This window comes from Lissotriton vulgaris, unplaced genomic scaffold, assembly GCF_964263255.1.
Source record: "Lissotriton vulgaris unplaced genomic scaffold, aLisVul1.2 SCAFFOLD_686, whole genome shotgun sequence".
Classification (NCBI taxonomy): Eukaryota; Metazoa; Chordata; class Amphibia; order Caudata; family Salamandridae; genus Lissotriton; species Lissotriton vulgaris.
The window spans coordinates 426,363-450,913 of record NW_028249207.1 but is presented as its reverse complement, the minus strand read 5'-3'; the positions used below and the strand labels follow the sequence as shown (position 1 = coordinate 450,913).

At 44.1% G+C, this 24,551-nt stretch overlaps 1 protein-coding gene across 1 annotated transcript in view; it reads right to left on the bottom strand.

The window, feature by feature from the left end:
- The window catches only part of DHX33 (DEAH-box helicase 33), a 153,267-nt gene that overhangs the window by 67,313 nt on the left and 61,403 nt on the right, over positions 1-24,551 (bottom strand). Inside the window, exons 5-7 of the mRNA XM_086950277.1 lie at positions 23,883-24,068; positions 20,641-20,752; positions 4,265-4,424 (exon numbers count right to left, since the gene is read on the bottom strand). Of these exons, the coding sequence (XP_086806403.1) occupies positions 4,265-4,424; positions 20,641-20,752; positions 23,883-24,068 (458 nt within the window). The remainder of the gene's footprint in view (positions 1-4,264; positions 4,425-20,640; positions 20,753-23,882; positions 24,069-24,551) is intronic.

The following is a 24,551-nucleotide window of genomic DNA, read 5'->3' as shown; positions in this document are numbered from 1 at the left end:
TGTTGTTATTTGTGCAATACAACAAACCTTTTCCACTTGGCTGTGTAGCATGCTCTAGTGGTGGGACGCCTTGCTTCTTCTATGACATTCATACAATCAGGCGGAAGATTGAGGTATCCGAATTCTAAGACCTCAGGAGCCAAAGCGCTAGATCGCTTGAGCTGCATTGGGTCTGGATGCATGATCTCTCCACGGTTCTGTGTTAGCAGATGTGGAGAGAGTTTTAATTTTTGATGTGGTACTACTGATATCTCTAGTAGTGTGGTGTACCATGGTTGCCTTGCCCACGTTGGTGCTATGAGAATCAATGTGAGGGAAGGTTGCTGTAGCTTGCGTATCACTAATGGAATTAGCGGGAGAGGTGAAAAAGCGTACGCAAATTTGTTTGACTAGTTCATCCATACTCCATTGCCTTTGGACAATGGGTGGGGGTATCTGGCAGGGAAGCTTGGGCATTTGGAGTTGCGGTGAGTGGCAAACAGATCTATCTCTGGTAGTCCCCATTTGTGAACGAATGGCTGAAGAACCTGTAGATGAAGTTCCCACTTGTGTATCTGTTGTCTTTGACGACTTAACAGATCTGCAGCTTGATTGTGAACTCCTGGTAGATGTTCTGCTAATAGAAAGATATTTTCAGGAATGGCCCACCTCCATATGCTCTGCGCCAGCCGGGTGAGCTGCACGGAGTGTGTTCCTCCTTGTTTTTGGATGTAGTACATGGCCGTCATATTGTCTGTACGGACTAGTTCAGCCTTTTTTGATAGGTAATGTTGAAATGATTTTAGAGCTAGGAAGATTGCCGACAACTCCAGATGATTTATGTGGAGTAACTTTTGTTGCGGTGTCCATGTACCTTGTACTGTATGTTTCTCTAGATGCGCTCCCCATCCTGTGAAAGATGCGTCTGTGGTTAGCACCACCTGCGGAACAGGCTCTATAAACAGCCGACCCTTGGAAAGGTTTTTGGTGTTCCACCATTGCAGAGAGTGATATGTCCGGTCGTCTACCACCACCAGTTCTGTTATTTGTTGTTGAGCCTGATTCCACTGACTTGCTAAGCACTCTTGTGTGGGACGCATTTGTAGTCTTGCGTATGGTACTATGAAAATGCTAGATGCCATCATTCCTATTAATTGCATGAACACTCGAGCTGGTAGTGAGTGTTGTGGTTGGAATTTTTGTATCAGAGCTATTGTCTTGGAGGTATCTATTGTGGCACCCAGATACTGTTGAGATAGGGATGGTTGGAGGTGTGACTTCTTTTGATTGACTGTGAACCCCAGCTTGTGCAACAGAGCTATAGTCTGATGCGTGTGCTGTACACATTGGTGGTATGACTTGGATTTTATTGACCAGTCGTCTAGGTATGGGAAGACGTGAATGTTGTCCCTTCTCAAGTGTGCTGCTACTACTGCTAGACACTTTGTAAACACTTGAGGTGCTGTAGTTACTCCGAAAGGGAGTACTTTGAATTGGTAGTGTTGACCTTCTAGCACAAATCAAAGGTACTTTCTGTGAGACTGATGGATAGGAATGTGAAAGTAAGCGTCATTGAGATCTAATGTGGCAAGGAAGTCGCCTTGTTTCAACAACGGTAGAACCTGTTGTAACGTGACCATATGGAAATGGTCGGATTATATGTACAGGTTCAGGGGTCTTAGATCTAGTGTAAGTCTGAGGGATCCGTCCTTTTTGGGTATGAGAAAGTATAGGGAGTAAACTCCTGTGTTTTGATGATGTTTTGGGACAGGTTCTATTGCATTCGTTTGTAACAGAGATGCCACCTCTTGTCTTAGAAGTATGAGATGTTCCTGTGACATAGGACGTTCTCTGGGTGGTATTGTTGGAGGAGTGGAAGTGAGCTCTAGGCAATAACCCAACTGAATTATTTGTCTTACCCACCTGTCTGTGGTGATGGAGTTCCAGACAGGTAGGAATTGTTGTAATCTCCCCCCGACAGGAGTGGAATGGTCTGGGGGGATGGGAGGGAAGTCACTGTTTGGCAGTAGAGGCATTGCAGTTGTTGTTGCCGCTGCCTCTGCCCTTACTGTTGTTACCTCTATATCCTCCTCTGTAATACCCTCTGCTGGTGAGGTTTGGGTAGGCGCTTTATAAGAAGAGGTGGTGTTGTCAGTTTGAAACCCATTAGAGGCGCCTCTATATGAGGAGCGACAAAAGGACGCTCTATGGGTCTGAGTTTGTAAAGCTCCCATGGATTTTGCTGTATCTGTATCTTTTTTCATTTTCTCTAGTGCATTATCGACTGTTGGACCAAAGAGATATTGCTGGTCAAAGGGTTGATTTAAGATACTGGCCTGTACTTCTGGCTTGAACCCAGAGATGCGTAGCCTTGCATGTCTATACAACAGTACTCCCGTATTTACTGTTCTAGAGGCTGTGTCTGCAGTGTCTAATGCACAGCGGATTCAGGTATTTGTAATAATCTTGCCTTCTTGTATTAAGTCAGAAGCCCTGGTCTTGTATTGCTATGGCAACTGTTGCATTAGTGATTCTAACCCATCATAATGAGCTCGATCATATCTCGCTAACAGAGCTTGAGTGTTAGCAATTCTCCAGATATTGGCTGCTTGCGAGATGGTGCGTTTGCCTAAAGCATCTAAAAGCTTAGACTCTTTATCAGGGGTGGAGCATCCCCAGTTTGTGAGTTAGCTCTTTTCCTCGCATTTGATACCACTAATGAGTCTAATAGCAGCTGACCTTTGATGTATGCTGGGTCAGTTGGAGCCGCTTTATACTTCTTTTCTAGTCTGAGGTTAATTACTCTGACGGGGTCTTTAAATACCTCTGGTGCATGTCTCACCACTCCACTAAGTATTGGTAATGTGGTCGTGGTTTTATGTGAGGACAGTAGTGTATCCACCAGGAAGTCTTGTTCCACTGGATCTGTGTGTAAGTCTACTCCATGAAAAGTGGCTGCTCTATGAATGAGCTGTGTAAACCCAATAGTGTCATCTGGGGGAGATGGTTTAGAAGGGTATGCGTCATCTTGTGGCAGATCTGGTGCATCTGGCGCATTATAATCCTCCCAGGGATCATCTGATGGTCCGGGAATATTGTCTGGGTCATCTGTGTCATCCATGTGATGCTCACTTTCTGTCCTCATCATCATCATCCTGCGGTATGAGGCTATGTGTGCTGGATGGTGAGTGTACAGGAGAAATATCTGTTGGTATTTCTATCAATGGTTAAGGAATTCTTATGGGGGAAGTTTGAGCATGTTTTGAGAGGAATTGGAGGTGGTTTAGGATAGTTCATTTTCCTTTTTACAGGCACTGTAATGACATGTCCAGTCTTAGGATTAATACGCTTTGGGTCTGGTTGGAAAAGCTCTTCTGCTGTAAAATCCTTTTTCGGTGCCGATTTATCTTGTCTGAGACCTAAATGCTTAGGTTTAACAGTGTATATTGTCTTTGGAGCGGATTTTGCCTTCAGTTCCAAAGACTTGGTATCTTTCTTTCTCGGATCTATGCTTTTTGGATCCGGAATTTTTGTTCCCAAATCATTGGGGCCCACCACCACATGGTTATCTATGCAACAGTGTGTGGTCTGCAGCCCATATGTCTCGAACATAGTTTTCCTAAACCCATTGATATCTGTGAAAAATTAGAAGGTGGGGAATCAGCATGAAGAAAATATCCATGACAACCACAGCATTTTCTCGGGATCGCTGAGTCAACCTGTTTGCACCTTCCTTTTCTGTCTTTCAATGCCTATCAGACAGTCATTCTCAGTGTGACTCTCAGCAAGAGAAATCATGCATAAAGCATTTTCCTTTTGCCTTTACTTTTTACTTTCACAGGAACTGAGGAGGCAAGCAAGATCAAAATATATATCCTGCTTCACAAAAATGGCTTAGAAGCCTAGTAGATTCCAAAAAGGTGTCAAATGAAGCAAATCAAATCTACTTCAAAGTTTTTCTTTAAAATAAAATACAATGACAAATCCATACAGCAGACAAATAAACTGAGTGTGGTCATTAAGATACAACCAGTTGTCTAAGAGAGGCACTTTCTTAATGTTTTATTATCATGTATTTACTTTTCTTTCTTTCTTACTTTTTAAAGGGAAGAAGATAAATATGTAATACATTTAAAAAGATGCTTAGTCACATTGTCATAACAACTATACTGTGAAAGAGAATTCTTTTTATAGTAAATATTCAAGGATCCTGCACATAGGTGGACGTATCAGATTTATGATGATTAGTAACAATTAACTGATAAATATATCCAAATCAACATACCTTTGTATTTCTGGAACGGTCATGCTATCAAACTTCTCAAACTCGGCTTCTGTGAAGAGGCGGTAACACTTTCCACTGTCTTCTCGCCCAGCTCGGCCAGTTCGCTGCCATGCTTGGGCTTTTGACACTCGCTGAACAGCTAAAACTTCAAGACCGTTTCCTAGGAAAATAAATTACCGACTCAACAAAAACCATGAAAAAAATATTCACGTTTTTTAGCACCTTTATTGAAACTCACAAAACTCCAATGTGACGCAGGGTTGGTTTAACAGATAAAGCGGCAGCAGAACAAGAATAACGAAATGAAAAGAAGATACTTTATTAGGCAAAAATAATGCAATAAAAGGAACAGGACATGTATAAGGGGACTGTGTAAAGATTGTTTATTACCGCTTTCTGTTAAAGTCCTTTACATTCTGAAAGTTGGCGACTGGTTTGCTTAAAAAGGTGACTATGTTTCAGCCAAGAAATAAAAGGAAGAAAAACTTTAATTCAAATGCGAATGACAAGTTGTGAAGAAAGTACATTCAATACAATGGGGCCATCATAGGTGAAATTACTTTAATTCCCCGTCTTATTAGTCTACTTGTTCCTGTTTGGCCCAGTAACCATTGGCTGATCTATAGGAGTAGGAATTTGCTTTAAAGGCAAACATGCTGCTTTGTGTGTGGGATTTTCTGCATTTCGCTGTGCCACTCCCCGACTTGCTTAATTTGCTTCTAAGTTTGCTTCTGTGTGAAATTTTTAAACATCATGGGGATGTGACACTGCTCACAGGTTATTAAACGAGTTGGAAGAGCTATAACAGGGGCCCGTGCCTTTCACAAAATCTTAGAGGTAGTGCTGGTCTTTATATAATTGCTGGCTTGGGGTTTAGCCTATACATAAGGAGCCTTAGAGCCCCCCCCAAAGAGGTAGTTGCACTCAAGATTGAAGCCACCCTTAATGACCTTTTGGTGTCTCCTTCCTACTTTGCCCTGGCTCCACCATAACTCTACCTAAACAGTGAGGTCAGTGGGACGCAAGTCTATATACATCTAAATCATAGTTTGGGTCGGAAAAACAGTAAGCCTTACCAAACAGTGCTATTGAAAAGCCTGGGACAAAACAACACAATGCCAAACAGTACCCGGCAAGTGGCAAAATGTAGCATTTGCTTCTTTTCCTGTAGGACTTACATCATTCAGGGAGTAATCCTATACACCAAAATTGGCAAATGGGTAAATACAATGTATGATTGTAAGAGAAGAAAGAAGCAAAATGGAGCAGTGTGGGAGAGAGCCAGAGGCAGTGGAAATATTTGGCTAGTCAAACTCATACCACAGAGATAAAAGCTACTGGCTTACTTCCCTATACATGCCTCGAAGCCTGCTGCTTTTTTCTCCCAAATTCTGCTACAATCTAGTTGCTCTTCTCCGTACAGCCGAGACCTAGCGCTAGAGGAACCATACTGGACAGACGCGGAAAATATGTTCGAAAATTTCCAATCGTCTCAAGACTCCGAATGCCAGGTACGCCTGGCGCAAACACAGAGGTTGGAGAACAGGCTGGAAGAGCATACAATCAATATGCAACATACCACGTGGCATGTGTCCTCTAAGGCACAGCCTGCCTCCATCAAGCCCAGTAGGAAGAATTGTTTAATTGTCACTCTTAAGTAGCTTGATGGTCAACTTAATAAGAAAGACTTATAAGGTAACCAGCATGGGGAGGAGGTGGATTTAGGCGAATATGATTTTGTGGTAGCAGGGGTTTAATGTCATCAACAAAGGGAAGAGGACAAGTTAGGTTTGAAAGATAAGAAGTAGGCGTCGATCACCATAGCATGAAGGTGCGCTTCGATGATTAAATATATGAATGCGCATAAGTGATCTTATGAAGATAAAAGTGTTAAAATCACTTTTGATCATCTCAGAAATGAGTGGGGAGCAGGTTTTGAGGTTTCCCAAAAAGGCAGTATGTTTTGGTGACTGTCAGAGAGATGTCACAGCCACCCCCAAAGGCTGTTGTGGTTTGGTGCTTACCAGTGCAGGAAAGGTAGCCTGGCACAAGAGTAAGAGAACTAATCCAAAGAGGACAGTGCATTTTTGGGTGAATTTGTGAAAATGATAAAAACACAAATGACAAAAAAGTACGGCTGAGACAGCGGTGTTAGGTATATATATGAATTTCAACAGCCAGCACATGGTATTTTTGGCCAATTAAGTGTGCTTATTATGAATCCATGCCATTATCACAAATGGGGTCACCCTATAAAGTCAAAAGGACCTGGGTATCGTATGGTACAGAAAAACAATGGTCCCAGACTATTGTAATTTATAATTCCAAACTGATTTTTAGTATAGTCAGTAAGGCACATAGGATCATAGGCACACACAGAAAGAACACTTCCAAAAGAGGACTGATACCATAGGTTTATTCAGTCACAAACATCAGCGAGAAAGAAGTACATGGAAAGTTGGTGCTCATGTGAGAGAATAAAGGGAAAAAAAGGAGGGAAAGGTTGGAAATTCAAATGTTTGCGGATACACAAAAGGGGCCTATAATAATTGAGAAACCGTCTCCCTTATAATATTGCAGCCTGCCCCTATAGGTACAGTAGCGTACAAAACGTTAGTTAAACTTGTTGTAATTCACAGTGTAACTTCATCTGTGAAACAGGAGTAGGGGGCAGAAATAGGGTGTAGGCTTCAAAAAATGCGTCAACGTTTCGACCCTATAGCGTAAGGGTGGGTGTAGTCCTCAGCAGCGGGTCTTATTCAGGGCGGGGGTAGGGGGTATCATGATTCACAGTAAGGTGAGTACCAAGGGCTGTGGCCTCAAGGAAAGGAAATTAACGAGTCCTGTAGGTTCATCAGGGAAGGAGGGAACATGTCCCAACACCGCTCTTGTAGAGATGCGGTGTTCCATCGATGGATACCGCGCGCTACTAGATTTTCAAGAATCCTAGGAACTACGGACCTATCATCTAATACATGAACCACTCATGCTACGTTTTGCTGTTCAGACCTTAGGACAGCTTACATTTACAGTTCAGGAACACTGCATCTCTACAAGAGCGGTGTGTGTTCCCTCCTTCCTTGATGAACCTACAGGACTCGTTAATTTCCTTTCCTTGAGGCCACAGCCCTTGATACTCACCTTACTGTGAATCATGATACCCCCCACCCCCGTCCTGAAGAAGACCCGCTGCTGAGGACTACACCCACCCTTACGCTATAGGGTCGAAACATCGACGCCTTTTTTGAAGCCTACACCCTATTTCTGCCCCATACTCCTGTTTCACAGATGAAGTTACACTGTGAATTACAACAAGTTTAACTAACGTTTTGTACACTACTGTACCTATAGGGGCAGGCTGCAATATTATAAGGGAGACTGTTTCTCAATTATTATAGACCCCTTTTGTGTATCCGCCAACATTTGATTCTCCAACCTTTCCCTCCTTTTTTTGGCCTTTATTCTTTCACATGAGCACCAACTTTCCATGTACTTCTTTCTCGCGGATGATAACCACCAAATGATGTGTATTGAAATGACTAATTGTGGTTTAACTGATATATTTTCTGTTTGTGACTGAAGAAACCTATGGTATCAGTCCTCCTTTGGAAGTGTTCTTTCTGTGTGTGCCTATTATCCTATGTGCCTCACTGACTATACTACAAATCAGTTTGGAATTATAAATTACAATAGTCTGGGACCATTGTTTTTCTGAACCATATTATGAATCCATGGTTGTATCATATTGTTTACAGGTTTACAAATTGTAAAAAAAACATGTAAAAGCAGATCTTATTTACTCTCTGGTGTTAACTCTCATATTCCACAAGACTGGAATATGAAAACGTGTCTTTCCTATTCAAATCATCAATTACTAACCAAAAGTCTGAAAGAGTTACTTAATAACAAATAAATGATTTCCTCTAAAACCTTACTCAAATATCCCCTTCCCTAACTCTCAACACTTTTTACGGGATTCAGGGTACACCTTATAGGTCAGTCTCCTTTATTCAACATATACATGGATCCATTATGCCAGCTACTTTGATTGCTTTGTGTTAGGATGCACAAACAAGTGGAGTTGTTTTTCTGTCCAATTTTAATGTGTTTAGAGACTGCTTTAATGGGGTTTTAAATTTGTGGTGCAGCTTGGTTTCCAGGTTCTAGTGTTACCTTGCTTGGAGGCATCTTCGGATGATTTACCTCTTGTTGTCAATAATTAATACTTTTCAGAATCTGATGAAGTTGAGCTCGTCACAGAGGGGGATTTGATATCTGTACCACCTACAAAAAATGCCTGAAAGCACACCACATTCCCACTATTGTTTTCTTGCTTCATGTTTTGGCAAATATTCTGTGGTGAATGTTTGATCGAAGGAGACATGTAAGGATGTAGAAAGGGTTTCTTTCTTAGAGATATTGGACATATAAGGATGTGTAGGAATTTGAGAATTGAGACTGTGGTTTTGAATTTGATTTGCTACTCACTTTTGAGCCACAAACTTTTGAGGTGCCCATTCCAGCTTTAGCAGCCAAGCCTACCCCTTCCTGCTTTGGTAGTCAAAACTGGCTGAAGACACAATCGTTTGATTTATATATCATATGATATCCTACCGTGATATAATTAAAAACTGGAGGCCATAGCTTTTCATCTGATGACTCTTCTTTGACTGTTTGTTCCTGACTGCGAAGGGGGCCCTCCCTTCCACTACTCTAGTCCCAATGTCAATATCTCCAGGCTTTACACTATGCCATCATCTCTGAATACTCAAGCAGATCCACAAATTGACTCAAAGAGCTTCTTATTAATTGCACTTGCTCTACAAGCTAATACCATGCAAGATATCATCCAAATTACGAGTGGACGTTCATAATTCTCCTACTTGGTGCTTCTCTTAAAGGAACCCTATTTCTTCAAAAAACGACCCCACACCACATCAAACACCTCATCTATGGCCTATGTTTAGCAGCTTGCAGCAAATGTCTCCTCTGTTAGACATTTTCAAAACAGAAATCTTACGATAGGAAGGTTCCGGTACCTTGAGTGAACATGTACGTTACTGCCTATTTTTCCTTCTTTGTTTTGGTCTCAGAACACACAACCACCATGTGTGTGTGTGCTAAAAGCTACTGTAGCTTGAACTATAAAATGCAGTGACCCAGAGAGATGCATGAAGCATGCCTTCTGTGGAGAGTGGGACTACTGCCCATTTATCAAATGTTAAGGTACAGATAGGGGTGTCAGTGGGAAAGGCCAGTAGAACAGGCCTTTTTCTTGATACCTAGAGAACTGAGTGGTCTACCATCCTTGTTGCGTAAGTTGTACATTCAATTGAGTAAACATGTATCTTAGACCACATCCCTGTTTGTAAGCGTAGTGGCTATGTGGATGCTAAGTGCATACCTTCAGTGCGATGATAGAAAAGTGTAAGGAGTATGTGTGCCACATTAGCGTATGGAATCTAAAGAATTAATTTTGATTCCACTGTTGGGGTATTGGATACCAACTGGAGTATGGCAGTAACATTCCAGATCGGCAATGTGGCTTGCAGAACCTTGACTCAGACCTAGCATTTTGGTGGTCAATGAAATCACTGGGTGTTGAAGGTAGTGGTGTCTTGGAAGTGCAAAGTGTTCCCTGGGCATACCCAGTTGCGCCCCCCCTACCGCCAAGGCCGGTAGGCAAAATCTAGCCGATTGGCAAGTGTGACTGCTGTCCCCTACTTTGTGTGCCAGTCTGTTGGAAAGCCTTGAGAGAGAGCTTACCATACCCACAAACCTTCCTGCTACCACCTAAAGAATCAAAATTGTGCACGTATTGGCTGGACCCAATATACCAAATGTTGGAACGTTTGAGAAATCTTTGTGAAAACAGACACAGACTCATTAAATAATTGGAGGACTGTATGAAAAGTAGCTGGAGCTTGCACTCATGGTTACAGGACTTTTCATATGGGAGGCAGCTGTGATCTACATTTAGGGTCTCAGACTGCCAGATTATAAATGGGTGGGTGAAGGACCATCACCCTAGAAGAATAAAACCTACTGCTGAGCATCAGCTTTGGAATTGGGACTGCTGAGCTGAGAGAAGGCCCATGGAGCTGTCCCTACAAAGTGTCTGCATAGGGAGAAAACCCCAGAAAGAGCTGCCAGGTGTGTGGTCAGCTAGTGCGTTGTGTCCTGAAGTGCTTGAGGCCCTGTCCCATGAGGAGCTAAGGTGTGCAGCAAATTTGCTAACACAGTGCTAGTGAGCTAGTGCCCTGTTTGAGAGCGCACAATAGAAAAATGAAGGCCCAGAGCAATCGAGTCACTCTCATAGTTGTGTTGCTTCATCATTTACCTGGACATGTTGCTGACATGTTTGTGACCCACCAGGGCTGTATGCTTCATTTTGTACCTACCATACTGCCAACATCGTTAAGCCCCTGCGCGGCTGTGCTACTTTATCATTGTAAGAAGCTGGCTTTTTAAATAGTATAGGTATTCTGTATAGAGAGTCTAGGCATCGCTTACGAGTGGACAGGACTGGCTCTAGAAATCCCAAGGTGCTCCTTCTAGGGTAGTGTGGTCAAGCAGCATTAGGCTTATCAGAGAGGTGTGTCAAGACATTTGTTGCACACACAGAGTCAATAAATGATGCACACACTTAAAAAGGAGATCCAAAACAATTAAGAAAAATAACAGGTATTATATATATTTTGAACCAAGAACTTCGTAATCGTGTAAGTATTTTTTCGCAATATACTTTTAGCAATGTTAACCAACAGTGAGTTTTTACATGTAATGCTTTCCTATGGGAGAAAGAACATTCACTACATACAGATACTTGCAATGCATTTCCCTAGGACCCCTTTTGATCGTGAGGTGGGAGAAGGTGGGCGAAGATCTCCTTGACCACTGAATCGTCCAATTCCCATTCGTGAGAAATCGCTCATAGGCGACTTAGAGTATCCGCCTTTGTGTTGTCTACACCTGGCAGATGCTCTGCCACAAGCGTGATGTTCTGTAAATTCGCCCATTCCCACAGCAGCTGAGCTTCCTTGGACAGCTGTGACGATCTTGTGCCTCCATGCTTGTTGACATAGTGCATGGCCGTGGTGTTGTCCGTACGCACTAGGATGGATGAGTTCGTTATCCTTGGGAGGAAAGCTAACAGAGCCAACCGAATGGCTCTCAGCTCCAGAATATTTATATGTAGACGACGTTCCACCGGCGTCCAATGTCCACTGACTTGGAGGTCTTGCATGACCGCTCCCCATCCTTGAAGGGATGCATCTGTTGTAATGATGCGAGGAGCCGGAGGCATTCTGAAACGGAGACCCACCGAGAGGTGAGAACCTTCTATCCACCAGGCAGCCGCCTGCTTCATCTGTAGGGTGACCTTGACTTTGTCGATGAAAGAACCGTCCACTTGCCTCCACTGAAGGTCTAGTTGCTCTTGTAAGGGACGCATTTGAAGCCTGCAGTGCAGAATCAATTGAATACAAGATTAAATCGACCCTAGAAGAGACTTGTACATCCTGACTGACACTGACTGCTTCTTTCGCAGTCGACTGGCCGAAGAAATGAGTCTTGCTTGTCTTTCTTCTGATGGGAAAGCTTTGCAAACCTGCGCGTCGATAAGAGCGCCCAGGAATTTCACCGAATTGGCCGGCCGAAGGACCGATTTCTCTCTGTTGAGCTGGAAGCCTAGTTGATCCTGCGGCTGCTTGATAACTTGGTGCCTTCAGCAGCCAGATGTCCAAGTACGGGAAAACTTCTAGCGACTGCCTTTTCAAAAAAGCTGCCACCGGGGCCAGCACATTTGTCAATATCCGCGGCCCTGATCTCAACCCAAACGGGAGCACCATGAATTGGAAGTGACTCTTGCCCACTGTGAAGCGAAGGAAACGTCTGTGAGCTGGGTGGATCGGGATATGGAAGTAGGCATCTTCCAGGTCTAACGTAGCCATAAAGTCGCCTGGATTCAGGAGGCGCAAGATGTCCTGGAGTGAGATCATCCGAAATGAAAGTTTCATGAGATAGGTGTTGAGCTCCCTTAAGTCCTGGATCGGACGCCACTTGTCCTTTGTTTTTTGAATCAGGAAAAACCTGGAATAGAAGCATTCGCCTCTTTGCGATAGAGGGACACGTTGGATCGCCCCTTTTGAAGCATTTGTTGAACTTCCAATTGCAGAAGGCTTAGGTGTTTCGTATTGATGGCGTGGGGAGCTCTGTACGGTGGAAAATCCTGGAATTCTAATGTGTGCCCCTGACGGATGATGTTCAATACCCACTGATCCGATGTTATCTGTTCCCAGCTGCTCAGATATTGAGAAATCCTGCCGCCCACTGGTGACACATGGGGCAGAGGAACAATCGGCAGAGTCAGGAGGCCACTATTGACGCTTGGAGGCGTCCCTGCCTTGACAACCCTGTCGCCCACGTGAGCTTTGGCGAGAGAAAGATTGCAATTTGCGCCGATAGTACTGATTACCATACTGAGGCCTGTACGATTGCGATTGTTGAGAATAGCGTTGTTGTTGGTAACCACCTCTTCCTCTTGCCCCACGGAAAGGAGTCTTCCTATATTGCAGGGTGGCCAAGGACCGAGCCGTCTCCGTGTCCTTCTTTATCCCCTGTAGAGCATCATCAACATGTTTTCCAAACAGCATGTTTCTGTCAAAGGGTAAGTCCGGGATTTTATTTTGGACTTCTGGACGAAACCAAGTCGCTCGCAACCAACCCTGTCGTCTCAGAACAGCTGCGCCACCTAGAGCGCGGAAAGCAGTAGTAGCGATGTCCATCGCGCAGTCTATTATTTCCGACGAGGAACGTTGTCCCTCCTCCAGGAGTTTCTGGGCCTCAGCCTTAGGATCGTCAGGGAGCTGATTCGGGTATGGCGAGACGTCACTCCACATCTGACGGTCGTACCGTGCTAGGATTGCTAGGGCATTGGAAGCCCTGACCAGCAAAATAGCAATAGACTTCCCATATGTGGTCCACGAGGGGAATGGAGCGGACAGCCTTGCGATACGACTCCTTGAAATCATATAAAAAACACTCCGTGGAAGTTGAAGGCATGGTGATTTTAAAACGTGCCGTGGCTCTATCCATCAAATTGTGGAAACCTCTCACGTCCACCGGAGGCGAGTCTATCGGGTCCGGTATTGGGGATGCCGGATCTGGAATAACAAATTGATCCCATTCAACATCAGGATCTTGAGCCTGATTATCTCCTTCATCATCCTCTGAAGTGTCAACATGGGTAGGCTCAACCCGCTGAGGAACCTCTACAGCCTCCTCTACATGCGGGGGCAGTGAAGAGCAAGTAGCCGACAATTGTGGTTGCTCCTGCGCCTGTCCTTGCACTGGACGCGACGCTTGCCTGCTACGATATTCTTCCAACATAGCTCGTAAGTAGAGTAATCGGCATTGAGACCATACCCTGCTGATCCGTGACTTCCTGGTATGCTACACGATCCTGCTGCTGCTGTTGTTGCTGATGATAAAAATATTCATTCTCTGGCTCAGAGTCATGAAACTTTAGGTGCAATTGTGATGGACTATACGCATTCCCAAAGTCACCATCTTCCTCATTCGAGTACTCTTCTTCGTCAAACAATAAGGCCGGAGGTAACAGAGCTACCTTCCTCGGCGAAGTCATATCCGGTGTAATACGTCTTTTCCTAGGGTTCTCAGCCCTCACTAACGTCGACCCTTCCATCGTCGACGGTGGCGTCTTCGACGACAGAATTGGCATTGTCGAATTCATCATCGGCAGGATTGTCATCGTCGACGGGATTGTCATCATTGACGGGATTATCATAGTTGACGGGATTGCCGTCGTTGACAGAGTTGTCGTCGTCGACTGAGTTGTCGTCGTTGACGTGGTAGTCGACGACAGAATTGGCATTGTCGAATTCATCGTCGGCGGGATTGTCATCGTCGACGGGATTGTCATCGTCGACGGGATTGTCATCATTGACGGGATTATCATAGTTGACGGGATTGTCGTCGTTGACAGAGTTGTCGTCGTCGACTGAGTTGTCGTCGTTGACGTGGTAGTCGTCGACGACAGAATTGGCATTGTCGAATTCATCGTCGGCGGGATTGTCATCGTCAACGGGATTGTCATCGTTGACGGGATTGTCATAGTTGACGGGATTGTCGTCGTTGACAGAGTTGTCGTCGTCGACTGAGTTGTCGTCGACGTGGTAGTCGTCGACGTCTTCGTCGACGCTGTTGTCGTCGACGTCTTCGTCGACGGTGTAGTTCTCGTCGCCGTCTATGTCGACGGGAGCTTCTTCTTCGTCGATGGCAAAGGAGATGACGTCATCGGTGGTAAACTCAACGACGATGTCGTCGACAAAGTCTTTGATTCTTTACTCTTGGCAGCTGAAGGAACCTCCACAGCTGGCTTCTTGAAAGATTTAGAACCATCAGCCTGATGGGATGGCCCAGCCGAGCCATCATCTTTCTTTGACTTTGGTACCTGAGGTACCGGCCTCTCCCTCTCCTTTTCACTTCCGTGAGGAGATTCGCCAGGCCCAGGCTTGCCAGACCGGTCAGAGGTCCCACGCACAGCCTTCAAGGGGGGTTCCGAAGAAACTGAAGCAATGACCTACCCCTCTTCTGTGACCTTTTAGAAGAAGTAGATGAAGCAGCATCCTCTTCATCACTAGAAATAATCCTATCTCTCGTCTTCATCTTCTGTAACCAAGTCAGCAGACGCCCCTCACGGTCACGTAGAGTCTTAGTCGAAAAGGTTCTGCATTTCTTACAGTCTGCCATCTTATGATCTGGGTATAAGCAATATATACAATCCTTGTGCTTATCCTCAGCAAAAAGTAGTTTTTTAGAACATGTGGCACAAGGCCTGAACAGGCTTTTCTTCTCCTTGTCAGCCATTACATAAAGATGTTAACAAATCCTGTAAAGATTTTGAAGAAACAGTACCTCAAAAGAAAACTAGAGCAGAGCTATATGGAGACTCCCTATCACCAACGTGCGGTAGAAAATCTGAGGCTCTGAGCTCTCTCAGGAAAGTTTCACAGGGTGAGGCTGATCTGATTGGTTGGTGCTCTATATTTGGGTCTTTTTACAAAAGGACACCTATAGGCTACAAAATAGTACAAGGCCTAGGCCTAATTTTTCCTCTTTTGGTTTATCTATATCTATCTATCTATCTATCTATCTATCTATCTATCTATCTATCTATCTATCTATCTATCTATCTATATATATATATATATATATATATATATATATATATATATATATATTTATTACCGAGGTTCCCATTCCGACGACGGGGAATGATACAAACTATGGGAATCTATGAAAGTTCCAATACTGGAGTAAGGATGAGGACCAACGTTCCACCAACAGATCGGTATTATGTGCCCTGGTTACTAGTTGGTACACCACCCCCTGCTCACGAAGCGCCGGGACACCTCCTGGAGAGGTAGCTGTTGCGCTATACAAACTTCACTATTATTAGTATTATTATTATTATTAGTCCGTGTGCAAAGGTGCTGAAAGGGTTGGTAGCCTTGCTCGCTATGTGGTAGAAACGAGGGGCACTAGGAAATAGGCTGCAAAGGGGGACTCGGGGACAAGCCGAGAGCTCCCAACGAAGGGCTCGGATCGGGAGAGTCCTAGGAGAACCGAGGAGCCGAGGAGCTGGACAGCTCGGTGCAGAGGATTTGTAGTTGGCTGGCTCTGGTGCATCAAGGCGCTCACGGTTGTTGGTCAGGTCCAGAAAGGGGGGCAAAAAAAGGACAGCTGGGCCAGCCTCTGCGGTGTGGTTATCCCTCACCACCTGGTTGGTGATGTAGTTGGAGTCCGGGCTGGACTTTCAACAGCATTGGCCGCAACAAGGGTACCCTGGGTATTGGTACAGGAGAGGTCCTAGCATCTTCAGGCTTGGCAGGAAGACAGATCTAACTCCTAGAGTACGCTGACCTTCTCCTGGGCAGCTACTGCTCGGTGGACCAGGTGGACAGCAGCTTCTTTAAACCGGACACAACTGTCAGCTTCTGTAGGCGAGTAGCTCTTCTACTCCAAGGGAAATGCTGGGCAAAGTGCTGGCAACCCTCCAGGACCTATGGAGGATGCACAGCTGCAGGACGAGTCAGGTCTTTGCAATTGTCAAGTCTCTATGGAGCAGGCAGGGTTTGGCGCCAAAAGTCCACCGCAGTCTCCAGTTCTTGCGGAGGTCAGCTTTTTAGTGTCCTATTCTTTTCAGTCAGTGGAATCTAAAGTTCTGGATTCAGGGAGCCCCCTAAATATTCAATTTAGGAGAGTTAGGGGAGTGAGGATAAGTAGCCAATGGGCCACCTACCCTTAGGGTCACTACACCCCTTTATGAACACTTTCTGTGGAAAGTGAGCATAACCCTGTCTCAGCGTACTAAATTCTGCCATCACCAAGGTGGCAGAATTTCCCTAGAGCGGGGCACATCAGGCAACTCACCTCAGGCGTGTGACTGACCTGGGAGCATTCCACATCTACTTAGCATACTAATTTCCTGCCTGTCCTGGTGCCAAATGGGCCTCAAGGCAGGGGGTGACATCTCCCAGGTCTAGGTGATGCCGGCAACGCATATCCGAGGCGGCAAAGGCATTGATGCCACCGGCTTTGGTATGCTGATGGCTAGACATCCTGTTTGGAGGGAGTGTAAACACGTCCTGCCAGACCAGGCATTGTTCCTGACCTCAGAGTGGGCTCTGCCCTCGTAGGGGTCAGAAGCGCATCTGTGGTGGCAGGGTGGACTGTACCAGTCAGCCAACACACTAGTGGACTAGTAGGTTTTCTTCTAAGGTATGTATGTATTAATAAATTCATCACTGAAATAAATGTGGGCTCATTAATATAAGAGGCTTCAAACCAAACATCATTTGTTTCAGTGAAGCCATCATGTAGCTGGGGAACTCTTATTCACCAGTGTCCAGTACATATCCTTCAGATGACTTCCCTCTTCACTTGCAATGTCTATGAATCGATTTAGACATCATTGGGGCATATCTGCTCATGTAGATATGTCCACACATGTAATACAAACCCACACAGCCTTAGGGAGCTGTAAGGCCTGCTGACGTACATATATTGACTGCAGTGTCTGCAAGCATGGCACAAAGGAGGTGTGCCATGTCGTGTCTTTACTTTTGTCTGCACCATGTCACGCAGCCAGCAATGGCAGTATTCAGGAGTATGAGGAGGGGTCCCTTAGGATGGCAAAATACATGCTGAAGCCCTTATGGACACTCTTTAGTACCCAGGCTCTAGGTATCAGTGGTACCATCTACTAGGGACTTACAGGGGTGATAAAGGTATTGCCAGCTGGGGAACAATTGTACAGTTTTAGGGAAAGGTCTGGCACTGGGGACCTGGATAGCAGGAACCCAGTGCACTTCTGTCAAAATTGCAACAAATACTATGCAAAAAGTGGGGATGACCATGTCATAAAGGGTCAGTTTCCTACATAACCCCTCCACAAACAAAAGAGAAAGAGACTAAGCTTTCCCAAGAGAGTCTCAATCATCTACGCTAGGAAACCTGGAAAGGCCATCTGCATTTGCATTGTCAGACCCAGGTCCGTGCTCCACTGTAAAGTCCATTCCCTGTAAGGAGATGGACAGCCTCAACAGTTTGGGAATTTCGACTTTCATTTGTATCAGGTATTTGAGAAGCCTGTAGTCAGTGAGTACCAAACAAGTATGGTCTCAACTTCTTCAGGGACCAAACCACAGTAAAGGATTCCCTTTCAACGGCTGCTCTCTCGGAAGAAATATCCTGCTAATGAAAGCAACAGGCTGAATGGTCATCATCGCTGGTCTGGGATAGGGCCGCTCCTATCCCATGTTTAGAGGCATCTGTCTGTACTATGAATGACGTAGAATAATCTGAGCACATTGCTTCATTCAATCTTGTCATGTGGAGCTAAAGACAGCAATATCATCTAGATATGCTGCACTAAAAGCTTCCCACCCAGCAAGGACTTTATTCACCAACTTTTAAAAGGTTGGCAGGGGCATTCTTTAGACCAAATGCATTACTGTAAATTAGTAATGTTCATCTGGGGTCGAAAATGCACATTTTTCCTTTGCTCCAGGGGTCAGACCAATCTGCCAATATCCTGATGTTAAATCAAAAGTGCTGAGAAACTTGTCTGCTTCTATACTCCACACAAACCCTTAGCTCTGTTTTACCACCCTTTGAATGTGGCTCAGGGACTAAGACCACTGGGCTGGCCCAGTGACTCTCAGAGGGCTCAATCACTCCTTACTCCAGAATCTTGCTGAATTCAGTCCTGATGCGTTCGTTCACTTGGCCAGACTGTTTACATATTTTATTTCTTACAGGAATACTATCACCAGTGTCCACATCATGGGTGCACCAGCGAGTCTGACCGGGGTGAGAAAAGCATACTGCTCCAGGACTTGCCTGCAGCCAGCTTGCTGTTGGGAAGAGAGGGTGTCTGAAAAGGCCACTCCATAAACGGACCCATCTTTAGGACTGTGAGAGAGGAGGTGAGGGAGAGGTTCACTCTCCATCCCAATCCTTATCAGTGACCATCAGCATGGCCACATCAGGCCTATCATGAAAAGGCTTAAGGCGGTTCACATGGATGACTGTGTGAGGTCAAGTATGTGACATCCCCTTTCCTTTCATGGATAGGGCAAGGACCACTCAATTCGTCCTGGAGAGCCCTGGGAGCCATAGGCTCAAGTACCCACCCCTTCTGCCCTGGTTGGAACTCCACCAGTGCAGATTTTTGGTCATACCAGAGCTTCTGGAGCGGTTAGCTATCCTCAACGTTTTTGGATGCCTTCTTCATATACTCAGCCATCCTTGAATGCAGGTTAAGTACATAGTCCACAATATCTAGCTTGGAGTCTGAGAGGTTTCTCCCAGCCTTCTTTTACTAGACACAATGGTCCCCTCACAGATGACCAAACAGAAGTTCGAAGGGACTGCAGCCCATTCCCTTCTGTGGGACTTCTCTGTAGGCGAAAAGCAAGCATGGCAAGAGGGCATCCATCTCCTTATGAATTTTTAGTGAGCCCCGCGATCATGCCTTTCATGGTTTTGTTGAATCTCTCAACTAAACCATTGGTTTGTGGATGATATGGGGTAGTGAACTTGTAAGTAATACCACATTTATTGCACATGGCTGTTTGGTAACCAGACATGAAGTTACTACCTCTGTCTGACACCACCTCCTTAGGAAAACCCACTAATGTAAAGATACTGAAGAGGGCTATGGCAACTGCAGAAGCAGTGACAGTTTTAAGTGGAATAGCTTCAGGGTTCTCTTTCCCTGGTGTGGTGAGGGGGCATTAGCAACCAGTTTCTTTTGGTCACGCCCACCATGTGACATCTTCGACCCCCTAGTCTCGACCCACAGGTCAGCCTTCTTTCCCAATTCTTGGGGAAAACCTGGAAGTAGGTCTACCAAGTACTGACACAATTTTTTGGAAACACCGTTCCTTAACAGATGCTCTTTAATAATCAAATTATAAAGCCCAGCACATAGCCTCGCACCTGGTTAACTTTCAACCAGCAACCCAGTGTTTTGACTGAGAAGTAAACAAAATCTACTCAGGTCTGACTCTAGGCTCTCCGAGTCTCACTGAATTTAATCCTGTACTTCTCAGTTGTGAGTTCAAAGCCCTAAATCTGGGTATCTTTCATGAGGTCATATGACTCAGTATCTGCCTCATTAAGCGTCAGGAGTCTATCCCTGCTCTTTCCCGAGTAGAGAGCCCTCATACTTCTAGCTATGTTTTCTCATCTTACAAGCCCTCTCAAAAGCTGTAAACCATTTGGTGATATCATCACCCAGTTATCTTGGGACAATCCCTTTGGGAATGTTAGGGTCAAAAGCTTAATCTTCCTCCCTATTTAAAATCTGTTGGAGGTACTCCCAGTAGGGAAATCTGAGGATTCATCATCACCCTCACAGACAGTTCTGTACCCTATGAGGTTTTCTCACATTGCCTTGTTACTTTCAGATGTTATTTGCAATGATGATCACATTTTATAGCTATGCTGTTTACCCTGAGGCTCACACCACTTTAGTAACAAGATGTGTTACTACCACGGATTTATAACTGCCGGTCCCACTCTAAACTAAGCACCTCACTGCAGATAAAAAAGCATGTTGACCTTCATGGTAAGCAGGTGGGTCCATCTGCAACCCCAGCCCCAAGCATGACATTAATAAACAATTGACAGGTTTGAAGGATATCTTCAATAAATGTTAATATACATTGCAAACAAAACACAGATTAGTCACAAAAAAACACACATGCACAAATGTGAGCATAAAGGGTTTTTCTACGTCTCCATTGTGTCCTGATCTTAGACACACGGCATCCAGTAGTTCTTACCTGGGTTGTACTTCTTTGCTTTAACCATGCCAGTATCAATGACATATTTTATTCCTGCAATGGTAATGGAAGTTTCTGCAATATTTGTGGAAAGGATCACTTTGCGATGACCCTGAAGAAAGTAAGAAAAGTAAGCATGTTGATATATTTCCAACTAAACACTCAGCTGTGAATGTAATGTTTTATGATAAACTCTTTTTAACATTCTGCAGCTTCATTTCTGTCATGCTATAGAAATGTGTTAGGGAATCTCACTAAAACTTTGAGCAGTCCCAATGAGCTATATTTTCATTCAATAAAATGTTTTTTAAAATGTTGGTTTCACGAATCAATAAAGGATTCTTTGAGGCACCAAAAGAGCAAATTAGTTAATAGTCAAGAATCAGAACACACTAAAACACATCCAACACAATCACAGAAACACGCATGTAACCAAAAATATACGCTCTTGCCTATTGCTATTACACAAATAAGGCATTTCAAAGAGAATTTACTAAATCCTGTTCTGTGTATTATAATCCGACTTTCAGAGAAAGTTAAGATTGAATCAACCCTCATTTTTATGCAACAAACACTAAGCTGATGGACTATTTGATACCTTTGATTGGGATCCTGCATAGTCAATGGTTACTTGGACTATCCTAAGTGGGTGCTGTCAGTAATGCCCCAGGTGCACGGAGGCGGTTGTGGATTTTTATAGCACGGGGTGGGAGATTCAGGTGGTCTTTGAATTTTGGAAGGAAGTACTGAGCAATGTCTCAGAGGTTACTAGCACACATCTACCATATGATCCACCTGACTGTCTACTGGAGATAGGAGTCAAGTCGAAAAAATTAAGTACTTCACACTCTAAGCCATGGCACAGCCAAAATGCTAAATAGCCATGGCGCAGAAGTCCGCCTCGGCTCCCTTGCTGTCAGACGGCGTAGAATGGACACACGCCTAGATTACTACATGGGCGCCATTTTGGATTAGTACTCGAGTGGTGGGTGGGTAGATATACCAAGTGGGACATGCACACCTATAAACTGGAATGTAAGTCAGGTGACTATCCCCCATTAAGCACACACAGAGTAATCCTGCAATAACACTTATGTAAAATGATACAGAGAAAGGTCCATGGGTGCAATTAGACTCTGCTGTTCTAGAAGATGGGATTTCGTTTTTCAAAAATGTACTTCTTCCTAAAGCAAGAATCCGATGTGGTAATTTGACCAGGCAGAGTTCATAGATGTTTAGGTGCCTTAACACCCGCTCAGTCTCCTGTGGATTTGGAGCAGAGTACCCTTCACCGTTATGTTCATTGCTGTTGGACCAGACATCCTTGGAATGGTTTTTCCCTAACCTTGCCTTCAATCCTCCTGTTTGTGCTGATCTTCTTTTTTAGGACTCTGCACACATTAGCACTGCTACTGCCTCCACTACTAGTTCCAATCTCCTAATTTTCAGGGAGGTGGGAGGGTGGCATGTAGATCAAGAATCAGACGCATGCTGTGCATAAATTCTGTAGCAGTATTGTACCTTCTTGAGAAGCTGGTTTGAAATGATAGACCTGCATCCCTCCTGTGCTTCCTTGTTATCTTGAATGTCCATATTATATTGTTTTGTGAACGGTATGTGTTGATGACCATGTAGCTGCATTGTACATGTCACTTATTGAAACGTTTGTGATAAATACCAAAATGGGTACCTTTTTCCTTATGAATTTAGGTCTTGCTACCCCTCTACCCTAACGCCCTCCCTCCCCCTCCGGCCACTCCAACTGTCTTACTACATGTTTGGATTGTTTGCACTATCACTTTTGCAATAGTCCCCCTGGTGATTGGTGAGCTTAGTTGCTAATTCAAGGAAAAATAATTGCCTCCTTTTTCAAATTGGTTGGGTTTCTTGCTGGTTTTTCATAAAAGCGCCCTAACATCTAAGGTATGTAGAGGCCTTTCGGTTTGAGTTTTTGAAATCCATAAAAAGAATGCATTTCTTCTCTGCACACAAAAAACAAAAACACACCTGAGACGTGAGTACCAGGTAAATATCAACTGGCTTGAAAGGTTTCCAGGCCAGCAGTATTTCTAATAGTTCAAATGGACACTGTGGCTTGCAAATTAATTAATTTGCTACAAAGGTACAAGGAAAGATCAGTAAAAAGATACCCAATGTATCACACAGAAAGAACATCTTGTTGCTTCAGAGGAGGAATCACAAACCATATGGACACACAGTTCGTTCGTTTATTTGTTTAAGGACTGACCTCCAACCGTCCAACTCCACCTAGGAACTTGTTCCACTGCACAACTGTCCACAATTCACCATTTAAAACTGTTATTTCTTGGCAGGGTCAAAATTTACGTTTTTTGTTTTGGAGAACTCAAGTGGTTGTCTCATTTTTTTAGGCTGGCAAGTACCCACCTGTCAGAGGGTTCCTTTCACCAGGGTACCAACATTCTAAAACCTTTTTAGTGTCCACCTTGATGGTTGCTAGTGCTTAAATAGCCTCTCTACAAAGTATTATTACAAGGCTGTAGCAGGAACCTCGATGTACACAAAGTATCCAATATCCCTACATTCAGGGATAAAGGAATTCATATTGAGATCCAGTTTCACACACAGTGTCCACATGCTATTAAGATAGAAGGAAACTATCCTTGACCTTTCTGCCTAGAACTTCTCAAGCTTCGTTTTTATCTGTTTTTCTCACCTTCCACCCCTCAGCTATGCTGCAGTTGGACCGAGAAAGATAAGTTCTGGGCCACCTCAGTCAATACTTCCTCCCACACTATTAATGTTGAAATCAGCAAGTGGTAGGGTGATCACAACTAACAGTCTCTCACTACTAACATGACAAATCCTTAGTGAAGAACTCTTAAAGTGACATGGGATTCACAAACCTTTCAGCAAAGGCAGTAAGACTTGGATAAATATACACTTGTAAAAATCAAAGAACAGGACAAGATGCAATAAGATTTGTGGAGTTATTGAGAGGACTACACTAAAAACAAAAAATGTTTCAATTGTAACTGCAGGGCTCCAAACTAAGGTGCGTGATGCTAAAATTACGCAGTAGTGATCTCTTAAGTAACATTTTCAGACATATGAATGAAGCTTATATATGTGCAAATAAAACAAGAGACATACTTTTGCTCCTTAATTTAGTACTTTTTGACAAATAAATAGTGCCATGTGTTTTAGCAACTAAACAGTGAATTGGAGTAGTAAACAATAGTAGTAAATAAATATTGTATTACTGTGGGTGCAGTCTGGAAGACCCGGAGCTGTTGAGAGTGTGGGAGGGAAGCATACAGAGGCATCACAGTCATCTGTGGACAATCATCTGGTAAATGTTTTACAACATCCCTGCATGTTTTTGCCATGGCTTCAATCTCTTCTTGTCCTGTCAAAAATACCAGTATGTCCTGAGAAAAAGGTGCTTCCTGTGAAAGGAAAAAGGAAAGAATAATAGAGATAATGAACAACTCTTCATTAGCTTTCGGTTTTGTAGGATGCCAACACTATATTAAAAATGTCAAAAAAAGCCAGAAAAGAAGTGATGCAGAATGTAAGCCTCCTTCTTCCATTTATCATGTTCCTCTGCTTCTCTCCTTACTCTCTGCAGTCTACCCCCACCCCTCTCAAAAAATAACTTTCCTTCAGAGGTGAAGAAAATAAGTAGAAAGATGAGCCTGGCAGTAAATTTTTATTCAGCTAGATTTTTTTGTAGCTAAGCAATGCATGTGTTTACAGTCTTTTCTCATTCACTGCACACATTCGCTCTCATTTTTATCATGACCCAGGACTCCAGGCGAAGAAGACTGACACAGGCGAAGAAGACTGACACCGCGTAGCATCCCTCCCACCCGCTGACTTGCCACTTTCAACAAACTCCACCGCCTGCTAGCCTCCTATCCGCGCTTTCA